Source organism: Aphelocoma coerulescens, chromosome 22, assembly GCF_041296385.1.
Source record: "Aphelocoma coerulescens isolate FSJ_1873_10779 chromosome 22, UR_Acoe_1.0, whole genome shotgun sequence".
Lineage (NCBI taxonomy): Eukaryota > Metazoa > Chordata > Aves > Passeriformes > Corvidae > Aphelocoma > Aphelocoma coerulescens.
In genome coordinates this window covers 3490239-3509713 of record NC_091035.1, presented here as the reverse complement: position 1 = coordinate 3509713, position 19475 = coordinate 3490239, and the positions used below count along the sequence as shown (strand labels likewise).

Below are 19475 nucleotides of genomic sequence, written 5' to 3'. Positions count from 1 at the left end.
AAGGGGGCCTGTGTCCATCCCAGGGCCGTGCCTGGGCTCAGCTCAGCTCACAGCCCCCCGAAATCCTGGGGACTCTGTGTTTTCAAGGGTTTGTGGCCTTGGAATTCAGCTGGGCTCTGGTGAATCCATGCTGGAATGCCCAGGACATGGCATTGCTGCTGTAGGTCCCACCTCTCACCCCTCTGACCCCACACCTGAGCTCACCCCACTCTGTTTTCTCCCAGCCCTTCACATTAAAAAGTCACGAAGCCACGACAGTGGAAAGTCGAGGTAACAAATACAAATAAAACTTCCTCTGGAGGCTAAAAATGACACCCGTAGACAGCGAAAAAACTTCTCTGGGTGACAATAACAGAGCGTGGAGCTATTTCAGTGCTGGGCTGTTCCATTGCAGTGCTCGGCACTGGGGTTGTGGCTGCTCAAAACCAGCCACTTCCCCAGGGACGTGACGTGTTTCCTTTCCATCACAAACTGATTTAGAAGCAAAACTTTCTACATTTAGGCAGCTGAGAGGCTCAGCTTCTCTTTTCTCTCTCGCACCGATGGTGAGCGAATGGAAGGAGAGATAAAGGGGGTGGGGCCAGCACGAAGTGACTGTAAGTGGCTTCCTCCTTCTGAGTTCTTTCCTTCGTTCTTTCTAAATAATCGAAAAGCGAACCAGAAAACCACAATTAATATTTTCCACGCCGTGGAGGCCTCGTGTGCATCCCAGTGAGAGTTTGTGGCTCAGGGCCGGCCGGGGCTGCTGCGTTCGCAGCCCTGAGCGGGCCCAAGGGCCTGACGCAAGGCCACCGGTGCCTGGTGCTGTGTCACAGCTGCCGTCATCCCTCCACAGGGATATTGCAGCCACCTGGGCAGATTCCTGATCCAGATCATCCCCATCCCTCTCCCCATCTCCATCTTCATCCCCACCTTCCTCCTCATCCCCATTCTCATTCTCCATCTCATCCCCATTTCCTTTTCCATTCTCCATCCCCATCCTCATCCTCGTTCCCTCTCTCAGTCTCCATCCCATCCCATCCCATCCCATCCCATCCCATCCCATCCCATCCCATCCCATCCCATCCCATCCCATCCCATTTTATCTCCATCTCATCTCCATGTCCATCCTATCCCCATCCTCATCTCCACTCATGATTCTCCATCTCAATCCCATCCCCACCCCCCGTCTCCACCTTCATCCAATCCCCACTCTCCATCCCCATCCCCATTCTCATCTCCACTCCCCTCTCCTTCCCCATCTCTGTCTTCATTCTCATTCCCATCTTTGTTCTCATCCCGTTTCCTGCCCATCCCATCCACATCCCCACCTGCATTTCTATCTCCATCCTGTCCCCATTCTCCATCTCTGTCCCCATTCCCATTTCCATTCTCCATCCCATTTCATCTCCATGTCCATCCTATCCTAATCCTCATCTCCATTCATGTTTATCCATCCCCATCCCCATTCTCATCTCCACTCCCCTCTCCTTCCCCATCTCTGTCTTCATCCTCATTCCCATCCTTGTTCTCACCCCATTTCCCGCCCGTCCCATCCACATCCCCACTTCCATCCCCATCTGTCTGCTCATCCCCATTCTCTGTCTCTGTCCCCATTCCCATTTTCGTTCTCCATCCCATTCCCATCCCATCGGTGTCACACAGGGCAGTGGATCCCTCTGGGCCTGGCTCCCAGCGATCCCAATCCTGGCTCAGCCCTGCCATGCATCCAACTCCTCTCATCTCCAATTAAACCCAGCAATGACGGTGACAATTTCCTCGAAGGATAAACATCCGATTGCCTTTTCTCCACCAAAAATAACCACCCCAGCCACAAGGAGCCGAGGGCAGGGAGGGAGGGATGATGGAGTTTGGCTGCAGGATGTCAGCGGAGCCGTGACCTCTCATTTACAGCGGAGCCTCGCTCCGACCTGCCGGGCCAATTACACCCTGCTTCGAGGGCAGGGATAGAAAAAGAGAAGGAGAAATCCAACTTTAGCAGACTTCCATGACATCTCACGGTGTCATTTCCTCTGCTGCTAATCTTAGCGCCGGCGGCAGCGGGGTTCGTGTTTTTTTCCCTGGGTTGTGGTGTTACCCAGCTTCCTTTTTTTGTTGCTTTCCTTCCCGCCAGCTCCTGCAGCTTCACCCAGCCTTGTGTGCCCAGGGAGAGCTGGGATCCTGCTCCTGCATCCCTCTTGGATGCCCTGATCCTTCCTTGAGGGGACACGAGCTCTGCAGGACCCTGCTGTGATTCAGCCCCTCCGAGGCAAAGAGCCACTTCCTGGAGGGAAAGTCCCGGCCAAGTTTAACCCCCGGGCAGGACTGAAATCTGTGTTTAACCCTCAGTGCAGGACTGAAATCTGTGTTTAACCCCTCAGTGCAGGACTGAAATCCATCTTTAACCCCTCAGGGCAGGACTGACATGCGCTCTCACTGCCGGGGATCCAGGGAAGGTGACCAGCAGGATGGCACAGAGCTGTTTTTTCGGGATCAGGTTGCTCTGTTCCAGACCCAGGCACTGATGCAGAGCTGAGAGGCAGCAACCAGAGCATCACAATCCCTCTGAAGCATTCCAGACCTCCCTGCGCGGCCCTGAGCGAGTCATTCCCTCATGCCTCAGTTTCCCCCGCCTGCAAAATGTCCTGGGGTCCTGCTCCCCGTGGTTATTCCAAGGGGAATATTATCCCTGGCCATGGGCAGGACAGAGGCAGCTTTGTCACAGCGCAGACACCAGGATGTGCCTCAAGCAGGACCTGCAGGCAGGTGAATCCCAGCCTCAGAGAAAACTGAGTCTTAGATGAAAGCCTAATTAAGGAGCTAATTAAAAGGGAGGTCCAGCTAAGTGGCCAGTAGGCAGAGCTCTGCTGACTTGTGCCTTTAATTTTGGTTTTGCTTTCCAAGAGAAACGGGCTGAGGGGAAAGGCAGGGCAGTGCCCGGTTCCGTGCCCGGTTTCCACACGGTGCCACCTAGGGACCCCTGGAGAAGCACCACTGTCCCTGTCCCCTCCTGGGTGTTCCTGGGAGCACCTACATGAGGGTCTGGCTGGCCACCCCCTGCTCCCACCGCCCACAGGGGTCTGCTCATCCCGTGCAGATCCCAAAATCCCGCGTTAACCCGGTGCTGGCCCAGCCCAGTGCTCGCTGCCGCCCAGAGCCCTGTGTGCTCCATCCAAATTTTATTCGGGAAGCTGCGGGCATCAAACTCGAAGTCCCCAAAGTGCCAGGGGGACATGCAGGGGGTGAGGTCAGAAATGGGGTGGAGGGAGGAGAAGGGGTGATGCCGTAATTCCTGGGATACCCAGGCGAGCTGGGACAGCTCTTGGCACTCTCCCCAGAGGGAAAGAGAACTTGGCTTTGGGGGTGGAGGGGTTGGGGTCGGTGCGGTGGGTCTGGGCTGGGAGCAGCATGGGTTCATCCTCGGTGTGTCCTGGGGTCCCCTCTGCTCCAGGCAGAGGTGGCTCTGTGGTGTGGGGATGTGCAGGGCAAGGGAGGGATGGCCAGAGTTAATCCTCGGAGTGTTTGGTGAGGAACTGGGTCGAGGCCACGGGGTAGCCCAGGTGAAAGTTCTCCACGAAGTCCTTCAAGTCCCAGGTGCCTGGGGAGAGAGAAAAAGCGGGTGAGCCGGGCTGGAGAGGGGAGCAGCCCTGTGAGGCTGCTTCTCTGCCCCAAACCACATCCTGCACACCCCAGGAGGCCCTGGGGACAGCAGGGAGTCACGGGGACCCCGGCTCTGACTGTCCCGGGGGTTCACGGGGTTGGCTCCTCTCCTGCCCCCTGACATTTGGAGCAAACCTTCCTACGGCTTCCTACGAGCCCACCCCGGGGGTGGCCTGGCTGGAAATCCCCCCGGGGGCGTCGCAGGAGATCCCCCGGCCCCCTCACTGGCACTCACTGAGCTGCTGCTCCACCGACTGCTGGAGCCAAGGGGGTTCCTCATTCGTCACCCTCCTCCCCTGCACTCTGCCCTGACCTCAGGATCCCGGAGGTCTGGGGGCAGCTCGTGCTGGATCCAGCTGTGGTTTTTCCCATGTAGGAGGCAGGGAAAGCCTCTCCAGGGCCAAGGGCAGGAGGGATTCCCTCACACCCGGCCCCCGTGGGCCAGAAATCCCCCCTCCCCCCGTGCCCTGCCAGGGTCAGGCACCGAGCCTGGGTCTGGCTGGTGGCTGTGGAGCATCCTGCTGTGAGCGGAGGGGCTTTCCCTGGCACCCAAACAGCTCACGCTGCCCCTCCTTGTGGGACACCGGGGAAAAGGGGCCCGTTGTTTATCTGAAACCCGTCCTCTCCTCTTCCTGGCTGCTCTTTAATGTCACGCGGCCTCCTGGCAGCCCTTATCTGCTGTCACATCTCAGCCCCGACCGGAGCAGAGCGTCCCCTCTGCTCTTGCAAAAGTGCTGAGCAAAACCTGAGCTGCTGCATCACCTGCGTGGGGTGGTGATGGCTCAGGGAGCTGCTGGAGCTCCCACCTGCTCCCCACCTCGGGCTCTGAGCTCCAGACAAAGCTCCGGAGGTTCTCGCGGTGACGGCACCGCAGCCTGTGACCTCCCGGAGCTGCAAGGGGCCGCGGCCGGGACTCTCCAGGGCCCGGGAAGGAGCTCACGGGAAGCTCGGGAAGGACCCTGCGTCCCGCATTCCAGCCGGGATGAGATGTTGGAATGCATCAGGCTGCTGCTGGAGGGTCCCCGGTGTCCCCTGCCACCCTCCGAGGACCCAAACCAAGCTGAGAGCAAGGACGGTCCCAATGTCCTGCACTGGGGTCGCCGCCAGCCGGGACACAGAGCCACAAGCACCTCCATCCCCCGATTCCACCTCGGCAGGAAGGGCAGCTCCTCACTTCGGGGTCTCAGCCCAACCCCCTCGGCGCTGGGGGTCCCGGTGAAGGTGGCACCGGGGGAAGGAGCCTCGGGGGGAGCCGCTCCCGCTGCGCCCGCAGCCTTCGCCGGGCGCCTTTCATCCGGAGGGTTTCAAAGCGCTTGGAAAACCCCGCGAGAGAGCAGCCCCTGCCACGCGGGACCGGGGTGAGAGCGAGACGCGGCACCCCCGACTCCCAGGGGTGCCGGAGCTGTCACTGATGTTCGCCGAGCCTCCGGAGAGGCGCGGATGAAAGGAGCCGGGGGAGGCAGAGCCTCTGCGGGGCTGCAGGCGCCGGCCCCGGCCCTCGCCCCGCCTGTGGGGCCGGGGTTTTTCCTGACCTACTTTCCTACCTGCCCTGGCACCGGTTGTGCCCGGCCCGTCGGGGAAGGGGAAGCCCCGGGGCAGCCGCGGGTGCGGCAAAGGGGGGAGGCACCGGAGGGATGCCGGACTTGGGGTCCCCCAACACCAAATCCAACCCCTCGGGTGCATCCCCAGAGCCGGTGCCCCATCCCGGCGTGACCAACTCCCGGCACAGGGTGACATCCCTGTGCCAGCCATGCCAAATCACCCCGGCTGGCTCCCAGGGCTGGGGACCGTGAGTCACTGGGATCACGGAGCCGGGAAGGGAGCAGGGGCCCGGCCGGGGAGCCGAGGTCGCGGTGCCACTGTCCCCTCTCCCTGCCGCAACAATGCGGCGTTTCATCCGTGGCTTGGTCCGTTTTCAAGCTCATTTCCCAAAGGATTAAATCATCCCACTCGGCCCTTATCTGAGCACCCGCCGGAGGAAGAGGAGTGCCCGCTGACACCCACACGTGCGCGGCCGCCTGAGCCCGGAGCGCCCGATGGGGAAACTGAGGCACGAGGCAAGCGCTGGGCTCGGGCAGCTCGGCATCCCTCTGATCCCACAGGTTTCCCAGCGCTGCCGCTGTCTCCTGCCCACCCCCCAATCGCCGGTCCCCTCCTCCCCCGGCCCCCCGGCTGTAATTTATCAGCCTCATCAGCGGGAATGTTCTCCTGATGGGAGCCCTGATGCTTCTCTGCCAAGATTAATGATGTCCCAGCGGAGGTGGGCGGGAGGCCGGCAGCTGCTTTGGTCACCATTAAGTGACACCCGGGGACTTGGGCCGGCACCGTGTTCTCCCCGCAGCCCTTCGCCGCCTCCCGTCCCAGCCGCAGCCTTTCCCTCCCCGCCGGGGCCCAGTCCAACCCGATTTTCCAGCTGGGTGGATCGGATTGGAGGCGCACGAGGTCGGCTCATGAGTCAATGCCGCGGCCCCGATCCGGAGCTGGAGCTGGAGCTGGAGAGGGATGTGGAGCCACAGGGAGGGCGGCTGGCCGGGCTCATCCCGCTCCCTGCTCCCCAAAGGACTTCTTGTTTCTCCCAGGCAAAATTTCTGGGAGGAAAAAAAATCCATTCGCAGTTGTAAAACATCTATCCGGGGCAGGAGGGGCTTTGGGGATGCCGGAGCGTCTCCCCAGCTCGCTGGAGCTGATGGGAAAAGCTGGAAGCAGAGGGATGTACTCAGGTGCAATTAAGCCTCAAGATTTTGTGCTAATTAAAGATCCCCCTCGCTGAAAGCTGGCGGCGGGGGTGGGGGGGGAGAGAACTTCAATCCCCCAGCACCACAACCGGGGTCTGGTGGGCGCCCGAATTTCCCCCGGCTGAGGGATTTCCCGTGGATCGAGAGCCTGCGGCGAGCGCTACCGCCTCGGGATGCGACGGCGGCCGTGACATTTCAGAGACCACAAATTATTATCTTGCATCTCCCCAAAACACAAGCACGGCTTGTAACGCTCCTGGCTGCGAGGGAAGTGGGGCGAGTGGCAGGAAGAGCCATGGGGACACCCTAAATGTCCCCACCTTCGGTCCTGGTGCTCGGTGGCAATTCAGTGGCACTGCCAAAAACTGAGGTCAGTCAGACTCCAGAGGAGAAACTGAGGCTCTGAATTATTTGCCTGAGTTCACACAGAGCCGGCTGGTGCCGGGATTGAGCAGAAACCCTCACGGGGAAGGATCAGGGTGGTTTTTTTCCCCTGATGAAACAAGTTTTTTGCTCAAGAGCCGCCCTGCAGAAACACCTCGGCCATAAACAACTGATTTCCACATTGCCACGAGTGACAGGGGGACGCGTCCAGATCCTGCAGCCCTTCCAGCACCCGAGCTGTGCCCATCGGTGCCATCCCAGCCGGGACATCCCCACGGCAGGGTGGGCACTGGAGCCGCCGTGGAAATGTCCTCGCTCCCTCTGAGCGGCCAGGCAAGGAGGGAGAAGAAACACGCGTTTGTTTTCCCCACTCTCCGTCGGCCCTCGCGGTTTAAATTCTCTGGGATCTTTTCCAGGAGCAGGGACAGGCGACGCGGGCAGGTCCTGCTTTAGTGCCCTCTTCTGGAGGCTCCGGCCGGGCTCCTGCCATCCCGCCTGGCACTGTCACCTCCCCCGGCTCGGCCACGCTCGGCCCGGGGACCTTGTCTGGTCTGGCCTCCAAAACACATCCCGTGCCAGGAGGGAATTCCTTCTGGGAGCCGAGAAGAAACGCTCCGGTGGGGCTCAGCTGTGGCCGAGGGAGGGATGCCCGGCACAGGGATGCAGCGCTGGAGGCTGGATGCATCCCGAGGCTGGGATGGGCCAGCGCCGCTCCCTGCGCCCGGTCAGGACGTGTCCCCTCTCCGGGGTTGGTGATGTCGGGTGTCCCCATCCTTGGTGAGACAGAGATGTCGCTGTCACCAGAGGTGGGACAGACTAAAAGCAGCAAGGAGGGGTTCATTTGAGGCCAAAGAAGATGGGAAATTCCGAGCAGGGATGCGAACTGTGCCTGCGGCATCGCCGGGAGAACCCGCCCTGCTTCTGCTGCAGGAGAGGAGCAAGGCAGAGCCACGGAGGAGCGGGTTGGGTTCTCATCCAGGATCCTTTGGGATTGGGGTCACTCCCTCCTTGTCCCCACCTTCTGCCGAAGGTGTCTGCTCCTCTCCCCCGTGCGCTGCCTTTGCACCGCAGGGCTCAGCCATGCAGGGCTGGATGCACCAGCGGATCCATCCCACTGCCTTGGGGACGGATTTATTTAAAACCCTTGAGACGCCAAAATCTCATCCTTTGGCTGCTTTTAGGGCTCATTCCTTGGGAATAAAGATGATGGGCTCTCGGTGTCTCAATGCAGCAGCACCGCCTGGACAGGCCGAGGATGTGATGCAGCAGGGAAATGGTTAAAAATAACCTTTAACCAGCTCCTTCAACAGCGGCCCCCGCCAGACCCCGCAGCTGCCTGACAACCGATGCCTGAGCATCGGATGCTGCGGAAAAATATCCGCTGGGTCTTTCCCAGGAAGCGCGGGAAGGGCTGGGAAACTCGGATGGGCTGGAGCCAGCCCCAGCTGGGGAATGCCCGGCCACCCCACGCCTTGGGGACAGGGGGGTGGGTGGTGGGGGCCCTTCCACAGGGCAGCTGAACCCCTTTGGGGGTGAAATCTGGGGGGCTGGAGCCACATATCCTGCTAATGAGAGGGTTTATCCAGATGAAGCTCCTTGCTGGGTGTCTCAGCGTCTCTTCCCAGCTCCGGGATGCTGCGATGGGAATGTGGGGACAGCACGGAGCCCCCTCCTCCGAGCAGGAGTGAGGGGCCGGCTCCACTGGCGGGGGGGGGGTTGACATCAGCGGTGTCATTAAGAAGCGGAGCTAATGAGCCAGAAAACAGAGCCACGGGCAGGGAGAACCCGCAGGGAGACTCGCGGCAGCCGCATCCCGCTCCGGCCCCAGGATGAGCACCACGGCCCCGTACCGGGGATGGGGGGGGGGGGGGGTCGGGGTCTGTCCCAGAGCTCCCGCCCCCACCGGAGCCAGCCCCCCGCTCTGGGCTGCGCGGTGTGGGTTAAGAGGCACGGCGTGAGTCAGGCAGAGCAGCCCAGACGCACCGACCTGACCTGCCCGTCGAGCCCTGCTCATGTGGTCCCAGCTGGGAAAGTTTTGAAATTTCCCTTGTGGAGGCCACGTGAGCCGCAGAGCCCCGTGTTCCAGCAGGGCAGGGAGGAGCCCACGCTTGGCACCGGGCAGGACGGATCCCTGCCCACCCCGGGGTCCTGCAGGCTGCCCCAGGATGAAGCAGCAGCAACCGTGCCCCGGTGTCTCGGAGGTCTCGGCTGCTCCATCCCTGCCGTGCAGGATTTTGGGAGGAGGCAGTGGAAGGGAGTTGGGGAGCTGGGAGTTGGCGGGCGTTGTGTCAGCCCGGTTTGAGCAATCCCTTGCTAAACCTTCTCCACGGCTGATCCTTATCCGCCTGCTCCGAGATGCCGGTGATGCAACTCCCGCGGCTCGGGCTGGGGGGGGGATGTGCCAGCGAAGGCTGCATTTCACAGCCCACATCTCTCCCTGCTTCCCATCCCGCTAGCCAGGCCGTTACCAGACCTTTTCCAAGAGTTTCTGCTGCCTGGCAAGGCTTCAACGCCTCATCCGTGTCCCCTGTAAGGATCCCTTTGCACCAGAGCATCCCCAAGCCTGCCGGAACACGCAGCAGAGTTATCCACACCCCTGGAAAAGCCCCTCGGGGCCGGGATCGAGGGCCCAGTGGGTCCTTACCCAGCGAATCCTGCTCCTGGGGGCTCAGGGCGATGGACTCGTGCGCCGGCTGCCGGTACAGGCGGAACTGGTAGCGGTGGTAGCCGCTGTAGCGCGGGGGCTTGGGCCGGCTGTAACCTGGGAGGCAGAGGAGAAGGGCTGAGCATCCCTCCGAGCAGAAATTCCCACCGGAACCAGGCACCCATCGCCCTCCTCCAGGCCGGGATCCGCTCTCCCTCCCAGCTCCCTGCACTGCGGGCCCTCACATCGGGAACAGCTCAGCAGTTCCATGGGCAGAGCGGCCACTCTGCCCACCCAAAACCAGCCCCTCACCACCTCCCAGATCACCCCGACCTCTCCTCCATCCCCCTTCCCATCTCTGCCCCCCTCCCCGGCTGGGTGCAGCCTCCCCTGGGCATGGGACCTGCTGGGGGCAACAAACCCCAGACCCCCCAGCCCCCCACCCAGTGCATGGCCAGCACCCTTGGGCTTCCCCAGGGGGGCCTTGGGGTGCACACTGTGCTCCAGGCTGGGAGGGAGCAGTGCACAGCTGCCCAGATGTGGGGGCTGCAGCGGGCTCGGGGCATCTCCAGCCGGTGATGTCCCTGGGAAAGGGACATCCATGGGATGCACAGCACCCGAGATGCACAGCACAGCCACCCCTCGGCCTCCATCGGGGACAGGAGGATGTGACACCACGGGACAAGAGGCTGAAGCTCCTGCAGGACTCGGCCACCTGCAGCCAGGTGAGCCCCCAGCCCCTCTCCCCTGGGGTGTGACCTCCCCGAGCCACGTCTGGCCCGTTTTGAACTGAAAGTCTTTGTTCGTGCAACATCACAGGAGTTGTCGAGATTCACCCGCTTTTATCTTGGGTTTTTCTTCTGGGTTTTGTCCCTCCCCCCTCTTTTTGCACTGGTTTGGAGCCTTTCCAACTGCTCGGGAGTTTTTAAACCACTTTTGCCTCTAGAAAAAATAAGAGAAAAAGTGGCTCCTATTTCAGACAGCTGTGCCCTGGGGAGCTCCTCGTGTCCCCCTCTCGTGTTCCCACCTCGTGTCCCCCCCTCATGTCCTGCTGTGCCCATCCCAGCCAGCACTGCCACCTCCTTGTCCCATCCCCTCATTCGGGGTCTGCACTCACTTGTCAGGACCTTCCCTCTGATCTTCCCAACCCTCAGGTCCGAGCCCTGAAAGGACAAAAAAGAGGGAGGTGAGATGGAACTGGGACTCTCCAGAGAAACCCACGTGGGGATGGACCTCTCCTGCCCCCCTAGCTCTCCCCAGGGATTCATTTTCCAACTTTTTGTGTGTTTTCCTTGTAAAGATCATTCTGGAGCCACTTCTCCGGGATGGGTGGGAAGGAGGGTGCCGGGAATTTTCTTTGGCTGTTTGGGATTTAGGGGCTCGATCCACAGTGCCCTGGCACGCAGGTGACGCTGCTGTCACCTGCACACAGAGACCAGCAACGGGCTGGAGATCCAGGCCAGGGATCCAGGCTGTGGCACACCAGGAAAGCCACAATAACTCCATTAAAAGCCTCGGTGCTGCTGGGCACACCGAAATTTGGGAGACCTGGCCCATTCCAGGTGGGATTGTGGTGATTTCCACCAGCGCTCCCACGGCAAAGCTTTGGCTTCGCTCTCAACAGAAACTCCTGCTCACAGAGGGAGTCCCACTGGAGGCTTGGCTCTCCATCCCCATCCCAGGATGCTTCCCGGCAGCAGGGAGGCTTTCCCGGGACACTGAGCATCCTGTGGGGACTGCATCGATGACAAAGGGACAATAATGAGAGCTGCATCCACATCCCAGCCCCGCACATCCCACCTCACCCCTGACCTGCTGTGCTATTCCCGGCCATTCCCAACCTCCCAGCGCTGCTGCCAGCGCTCATAAATCCTCTCCTACAACGACACCCGTTATTCCAGTCCTGCCCACACATGCTCCGCTGCCAGAGCTCCTCCGTCCTAACCTGCCCTGGGAGTTATTATCCCGAAAAAAGATGCCTCAGATAAGTCCCAGCAAAAGTGCATGCGGGGAACAGGGTTCGGTGCCTCGGCTCCCCGGGATCAAAGCTTCCCTGTCCCTCCAAAGGAACCTGCTCCGCTCTGAGTCACGGCCGGTGACAGCCTCCTGCCAGCTGCCCCTGGCACACCAAAGGTCACCGGCGAGCCAAGAGCCCGCTCAGATCCCGGGATATCGGCTCCCCACCGCTGGCTCGCCACCTTGGCAGCCGGAGCCGAAAATATCCCGATGGCGGGGGAGGGGGGGGGGTGATGAGTAAGGTTTTGGGCAGGTTCGGGTGCCTGGGATGGCAGCGGGAGGGGAAGGCGGAGCGCAGGGTGTGAGGGGAGAAGCACCGGGGGGTGCTGGAGGGGGCACACGGGGCCGTGGGGCTCTGTCGGCTGCCGCGTCCCTGCCCAGATGTGCAAACCCGCGCCATCCAGATGTGCGCGCCCGCCCCAGATGCGCTCACCCGCTCCGTGCAGCTGCTCGGCAGCGCCCATCCAGATGTGCGCCGCCAACCCACCCACACGGGCTCGCGCCTCCCCCCGCCCAGATGTGCACGTGTGCCCGGGCCCTCCAGCTGTGCCTGCTCCCCCAGATGTGCCGCTGCCTGGCCGGGGGGAAGCTGCCGGCGCATCCCGAGCTCATCCCGAGCTCTCCGCGCGGCCGGGCCGGGCCGGCTGCCAGCCCCGGCTCTTCAAAGGCAGGGACTGCGGGTTTCTCTCTGCTCCTGGCAGGAACGCTCCCGTGCGGGGACCGCGCTGCTATTCCTGGCTTTGCCAGGGGCTTATCGGGAGAGGCCGGGCCTCCTCCCTGCTTCCCTGCCCACTGCTGTGGGCTGCCTGCTCGCCCCGAGATGCTGCGGGTTCCTCGCTAGCCCCGGGCATGGGAGAGTCAAAGGATAAAGTTCCTTTTAAAGAGGCGAGAACAGGAAGAGGGCGGGAGGGAGAAAGTCGGGATGAGCGCTCCAAACCCTGCCTTTTTTTTTTTTTTTTTCTCTCTGATAGTAAACAGCCATCCTGGGAGCAAGGAGCGAGCTCTGGGCACGGCTGCCGGGATACAGGAGGGATTGGAGGGGTCGGGTGTGACACCCTGCTCGCTCCTGCGGCATTTTCTCCTTGGTTTTTTTTTTGCGGTTTATAGGAGGAACAACCCCCCCCTCCAGCCCCTTTCCCCTTTGCTGACACGCCGGTGAGGGCGAGGGGAGCATCACACTCCGGCAGCTCCCAGAGATCCCTGCCACGAGCGGAGCTAATGGACACTGATGAGCTGCCGCGTTTATTAATGCCCTTTTATGAGAGCATTAATAGTTCCTAATGACACCATTTGAGCTTCCCAGCCTTTTATCTCCTCTTTCTCTCTTTCCCCTGCCGAGGACACAGTGTAGGAGGTGGAATTAGATATTCCCACCCTCCGGTCTGTGCCGGGTGGTGCCGAGAGCTGGCGGGGCACGGGATGCTCGTGCAGAGACCTGGGCGGCCTGAAAAATCTGTGCCACGCAGTTCGAGTGCCAGGAGCTCCTCTCCGCGATCTTTTCCGCGGCCAAAGGAATGGGGAATTTTATCCCTCTCATTCCTGGTGCCCTGGACACCGAGCGAGGCTCCCTGGGAGCTCCCGGCCAGCCCTCGGTGCTGCCTGCACGTCGCAGCGCAGGGTGGGGGGAATAAATAAATAAACACAAATAAATTAAAGGCAGTGAGTCACGTTGTGTTTTCCCTCTTGATCTTTCTGTTTTCTTTTCACCCCCTTCCCTTTCTTCCCCCTCTCCAGAACGTGTCTGATCCCATCGGAGAGGAGGGGAAAGGGATGGGTGGCGAGCTCTCGCCAGCGATTCGCCCGGGCGAGGACGGAGGGTTATGGAAAGTGGGTGTGGGAATCGGCACAATCGCTGGCAGGGGACCAGGACAAACAGATGACGGATGGGACCCAGGGAAGTGCAGCCGAGCAGGGCTGGGCTGCTCCTGCCTGGCCGGGAGCGCGTCCCAACCCGGCCCCGGGGATCCCGGGACACCGGGGGGAGGCTCAGGCAGGTGCGGGGACTGCATCCCACGGGAAGCAGCCGAGGGGCCGGCCCGGCGTCAGCCAACAATGGTCCGAGGGGAGAAGCTGGTCCCAAACACCCGGGGCTGCTCCTGCGCTGCTCCTCACGGCCTGACGGGGCCGAGCGGCTTCAAAGCCGGCCCCGCGGGAGCCCAGATTTGTTCTCCTCAGTTCCTGTGATCTTTGTAATGAGGTCAGGATGGAGGAATTGGCTCAGGGAGCGCAGGGGAGCATCCCGGGAAGGGCAGAGCCGCTGGGATGGCAACCCGGCTTCCCTGCGAGCGGAGCGGAGGCTGGAGCGGGGAATAAAGGGATGGGGATGCTAATTGCAGGTGGATGTGGATCTGTTCCACCGCGTCCTTGCCGAGGAAGGTGAAGGTTTTGGGGTTTCCTCCTCCACACCAAAGCCCGCAGCGGTGGGGAGGACCACTCCTCCTCCAGCTCCCGGAAACATCCAGGCTTGTCCTGCTTTCCCACAAAAAGCATGTGAGCAAGCAGCCGATCCAAGAGAAACTCTCCCTCCAATTATCCCCGCGCGCAGGGAAGCCAGGAGAGAGCAGGGCAGGGCCCGGCCAGCTCCCAGCACTCCCAGATTCTGGCATTTCCCGGCTCGGCCGCCTGTTCGCGCAGCAGCTCGCTTCCACGGGGATCCTGGCGTAGGATCTGGGGCATGGGATGCTCCCGAATGGCTCCGGCTCGCCCACGCCGCCCGGACCCTCTCGCTGCCGGCGCGGCTCCAGCCCACCCTCGCTTTGCCCGTCACCGTCACGCCGGGGTTTGGTGCCCTAAGGAGCCTGTCAGCCCCAACCCTGCGAGTCCTTTTGTGATGAGAAATGTCACATCCCGTTATGCCAGCCTTGCGATGCCACTGGGTTGTCGCGGTCGCTCCGTCGGGAAAGAAATTGGGAGAAAGAGGAAAAAACGCAGAGGAACACGGAAAGAGTTCATGGAAGAGCCGGGGTGGGAAAGTCACCTCCAGCCAGGATGGGGAAGGCCTCCTGGGGAAGGGCCTCTCCTGGCTGCTCTGCTACTCCAAAACCATTTGACAGCATTCCCAGGGGAGGGAATGACTTAACACAGGGATGAGACCCCACGGAGGCTGGATCCCATCACACCCCAAATCCAGAGAAACCTCCCCTTCCTGCTGGAAGCAGCCCAGCTTTCCCAACCCCAAACCTCATCCTCAGCCTCCTGCTCTGGTGCTTCCCCGCAGCCCCAGTTCCTGGATCCTGGGATGACTCAGGGCCCTCGGTTTGTGCTCGGAGCCAGTTTCGCTCCCAGGGCACAGCTGGGGATGTGGCCCAGGCCATCCCGGACCTGAGGCAGGAATGATTCCCAGCATTTCCAAATGATTCCCAGCATTTCCGAATGATTCCCAGCATTTCCCTGCTCCCAAACGCCGGCACCCCACATCTCCATCCAAACTTCCTGCCGGATCCTCACTGCCCAGACACTTTGCTTCCCATGCATGTGAAGAGCAGGAGTTAATCCTCTCTCCAGAGCCTCCTGCTCCTCTCACAGGCTCCAGGAATGTCCAGTCCAGCCCTGCAGTCCCCAAGGAGGGGACCTGTCCAACAACACAAGGTGGGATAGGTGGGCTACACGGAATCATCCCACCTCCAGCTGCCAACCCCCTTAAGCCAGAGCCAACCCCCCATTATTTTAATTTATTAAATTCTATATTAATGGAATTTCACCGTGCCAGGTGATATTTAACTCGTTCCCTGTCCGTCTGCACCTGAAAAATTGATAAATGACTGTGATCTGAGCCACCTCCAGGCAGAAAAAAAGGGGGAAAGGTGCTTTTCCTTCTACAGGGAACTTCTTTTCAGGGCACATCCAGAACCTCAGGAAAGCTAAGCCTGGGTAGGTTGGGATCTCACAGCTGATGGATTTGTCTCTTTGGGGAATGACACAGCCACAAGCACCAGAACGGGGTGATTTTAACCCCAAAATTGTGTCAGGACACCCCGTCCCAGCAGGCACTGACCAACTGACCAACACTGACTGCACACCCTCACCCCAAAAAATTCTCTGAGGCTCGTCAGAACCCCTGGGAAAACTTGCTGAGGGTCCCCAAGGAGCAGGAGGGGTCCCACTGCCCCCCTTGGGAGGCCCAGGTTGGAGCAGGCCCAGGGATGTCACCGCTCCAACACGGATCTGAAGAGCCTCTCCCACTTTTCCTGGGTCTGAACTCCAAGGATTTACCCCTACAGCCTTCAGGATTCTTAGGCAGCTCTTGGCACGGCCAGGACATTTTTCTAGCTCACGATAAATGGGGAAGGCGACCATAAAAATATATTAAAAAATAAATATCGGGCACGGTTGTAATTTAAATGCAGCTTTGTCTGATCCACCCTAACGCCGCAGGGGAGGACGTGCCACGGGTTATTAACTGAGCAAAATAAACATAAATCACCTCCGTGCCTGGCTCTTTGCAAGGCTTTTTTTTTAATCTAGAGACAAAACCCTGCACTCCATAACCCGAACCATCCCTGGCAGGGACCTTCCCGGGCTGCTGCCTCCCTCCTGGCAGCCCAGGGATGGCATTCCCAGCGCCAGGATCTCCCAGTGCAAAGAGGGAGGCTCTGCTGGGTGGATTTCCAGCGAGAGACAGATCCCAGCCCGGCTTAGGCGTTGCTGGCGCGGCTGCTGTGCCCATCTGCACCTTTCCTGCAGGATGTAGGTGAGGGGTCCGAGCCAGCGGGGAGGAGGCTGTGATGACACTGGGAGGGTTTTGAAACCTCAGACAAAACATTTGTGTTGAAAAAGGAGAGGGATTTGGTTGGTTTTTCTCATAAAACACCTGCGGGATTGTGGAGGCAGCTGGCGGGGGGAGGAATGGGATGCAGGATGCTGGGCTGGCTTCCCAAAAGTGCAGCCGAGCTGCTGTGGGAGGGCACGGGAGATGCGGCTTTGCCAGGACACTCCTGGCGTGGAGTATCCTGGCATTTGGGAGCTGAGGCTGGTGGCTGTGCCAAGAAACCTCATGGAGGAGCTTCCCTGCTCCCCCTTCCCTCTCCATCCCCGGCAGGGAAGCACCAGGGGCTCGTTGAAGAGAGAAAGTTGAGGAAGACGAAGATCAAATAAAATAAAATGTGATTAAAACTATGGTTGAATAAAAGGAAGATTGAACAAAATGAAGGTGGAACAAAACGATGGTTGAATAAAATGAAGGTGGAATAAATGATGGTTGAATAAAATGAAGGTGGAATAAAATGATGGTTGAACAATGATGGTTGCACCACGCTGGGGAAAGGGCCATGCACACTCTTCTTGCATTGCTCTCTGGACCCCGGGCAGTCGGGGGGTGGCTGCACCCCAAAGCCCCTTTCGGGCAGCGCCGCAATCGCGTCCCGCGCGGTCACACCCCGGCTCCCGGCCCCTGGGCCTCTGCTGGGATGATAAATGCTGGATGCGATTGCTAAGAACAACAGGGATGTTGATAGCAACCCCAGGGGTGTGTTAGGAAGCTGCGTGGATGCCGGGCTCGGCGCTGGCTGCTTTAACAGCCCCGCGCTGTCGCAATTCCGGGCGAGCTCCTGGCGGAGCTGGCTGCTGGATGAATCACCCTGACCCACTGGCCCCGTGCTGGCCCGGCCAGGGGAGGGCTGGGGTGGGATTTGTCTGGTTCAGGATCCGGCCAGGACCCCTCTGGAGCATCCTCCGCCTCCTCAGCGGGATGCTGCTCTGCTGGGGTGGGAAGTGGTGCTGGATCTGGAGGAGGAGGAAGGGATGAGGGGCACAAGGAGAAGGGCACCTTTTGGTCCTCGCTGTGACAGGGTGGCACCTCTCAAATGCCACTTGTGACACCCAGACCACGCCTGCCTTTGGTGCTCTGGGCTTTGTCACCAGCCTGGTCCTCCCCAGGAGCTCCACCAGCATCTCCCTGCATCCACCCCATGGATCTGGGCTCCCCGGATTCCCGCCCTTCACCCCCAGTTCTGATGGAGCATCCCCAAAATGCTGCAAGAACTCCTGGGAAAGGTGAACTACGAGAGGTTTCCACAAAGCCCCTGAGGTTCCAGCACGAGCAATGAGCTGGACCAGGCCAGAAAAAAGGGCTGGGTAGGGCTGGAAAGGTCTTTTCCATCCCAGTCCTTGAGAGTGGAAAACTTGCTCGCCCTGCGTGTGTGTAGCTTTAAGATGAGTTTGCTTTTCCAGCAGCAGATTTCCGGAGGATTCTTGGAGAAACACCAAATTTTGCCTAATTCAGTCATTTAAAGGCCCGTAGCCTGAATTCTGTGCGGATGAGAGCGGAGCCTGCGCTGGAACCTTCCCTTGGGATGTGTCCCCGAGGAGGCTCTGCCGCTGTGTCGCCTTTGGGGACCGGGATAATTTCCTTCGGTGGCTGGGAAGCGCCGGCACATTCCCAGTGCTGCCACCATCCAGGCTGTGGTCAGCAGCAATAACCACGGCCGTGGGGCACGTGGGCCTCAACTCCCCACATCGGAACCACACATCCCTGTGCGAGGCACGGCCGGGCTGCAATCATGGAATGGGTTGGGTGGGAAAGGATTTAAACCCATCCAGGGCCACCCCCTGCCATGCCCAGGGGCACCTCCCACTGTCCCAGGGTGCTCCAACAGGGCCTTGGGCACTTCCAGGGATCCAGGGGCAGCTGCAGCTCCTCTGGGAATTCCATCCCAGCCCCTCGCCACCCTCATTCCTTCCCAATATCCCATCTAGACCTTTCCTCTTTCAGCTTAAAGCTATTCCCTGTGTCCTGTCCCTCCAGCCCTTGTCCCCAGTCCCTCTCCAGCTCTCCTGGAGCCCCTTCAGGCCCTGCAAGGGGCTCTGAGCTCTCCCTGGATCATTCCCTTCTCCAGGTGAGCACCCCCAGCTCTCCCAGCCTGGCTCCAGAGGGGCTCCAGTCTTGGATCAGCTCCGTCTGGATTTGCTCCAGCAGCTCCACGTCCTTGTGGTGTTGGGGACCCCGAGCTGCAGGTGGGGTCTCACCAGAGAGGGAAGAAACCCCTCCGTGGACTTTCCAGCTGTGCTCTGGGGGATTTTGGGAGGTTGCACCCAGCCAAGGCCACCAACAGACCCCAGTGGGATTTGGGCTCCGACGCTGAGCCCATCCCTCCCACGGATCGCACACGGACACCAAATCCCACCCCACAGCCGGGCTGGGGGGGCTGCCGGGGGTCCGGGGGTGCTCGCACACGCCGCAAAATCCTCCCCTGCAAAATTCCTCCTCCCTGGGGTGTCTGATCCCCGTCCCAGGCACCTTCCCGGGCGCGGGGGCGGATCAAAGCCCGCGCGTGCCAGCCCTGCTCCCGCCCTGGGCCAACTTGGCTATTTCGGCTTCCCTAATCTGATGGGAGCGGGAGCCTGGGCTTGGGGGGCTCATTTATTCCTCTGGGGTTTTTTTGGGGGTGGGTTTTTTGGTTTTTTTTTTGTGTCTCTGCTTTTCCCTTCCTTCCGCTGGCCAAAATTTCTCCCTTTGGCCCCCGATGACGGCAGCCCCGGCCGGGAGGGGACCGCGCTGTCCGGCCCCCGCCAGCGCATCCGGGCGGCCGCGGGCTCAGCCTCGCCGTCCCCCCAAAACCCCCCCCACGCCGCTTCCTGACGGCTGGAATTGGCAGCGCTCGGAGGGAGAGTCCAGAGCTACCCTTGGGACGGGAGAAACTCTAGCCGGAAACTGAAGTTTTCCTCACTTTCCCCTCCTGCTTGGATTTTTGCTCGGGGAGGGGGTGCTCTGGAAGGATGGGATGCTCAGGAGCGGCTTGCATTGATTTGGATGATGACGAGAAGCCAAATGCACCTTTTTTTTTTTTTTTTTTTTTTTGTGGAGTTTTTTTTTGGCTGCTGAGCATCCCGTGGACCTCAGGTTCTCGGCAGAGCAGCAGAGGAGCTGCTGACCTCCCCCCACTGCCCCCAAAAATGCAACCCCAGCAGCAGGAGGAGGACGAGGGGTTAAACGGCAGCGCTGCTGCTGCTGCTCGCCTGCCAAAGCCGCTCCGGCGGTGCCATGGACTTCCCTTTCTTCCATAAAAGTCCACCGGATCCGGGCTCCCGTGGGATGCTGCAAGGAGGGGGCTGAGACGCCC

The 19475-nt window shown here is 60.5% G+C and overlaps 1 protein-coding gene across 5 annotated transcripts in view; it reads right to left on the bottom strand.

Annotated features, from left to right (window-relative positions):
- Nucleotides 1-3151: 3151 nt before the first annotated feature.
- PEBP4 (phosphatidylethanolamine binding protein 4) overlaps nucleotides 3152-19475 on the bottom strand; it is an 83267-nt gene continuing 66943 nt past the window's right edge. For all 5 annotated transcript variants that reach the window (XM_069035607.1, XM_069035606.1, XM_069035605.1 and 2 more), the window contains 3 exons: nucleotides 10520-10565; nucleotides 9403-9519; nucleotides 3152-3577 (listed from right to left, as the gene is read on the bottom strand). In XM_069035607.1, the coding sequence (XP_068891708.1) occupies nucleotides 3486-3577; nucleotides 9403-9519; nucleotides 10520-10565 (255 nt within the window). In that variant the 3' untranslated portion in view covers nucleotides 3152-3485. The remainder of the gene's footprint in view (nucleotides 3578-9402; nucleotides 9520-10519; nucleotides 10566-19475) is intronic.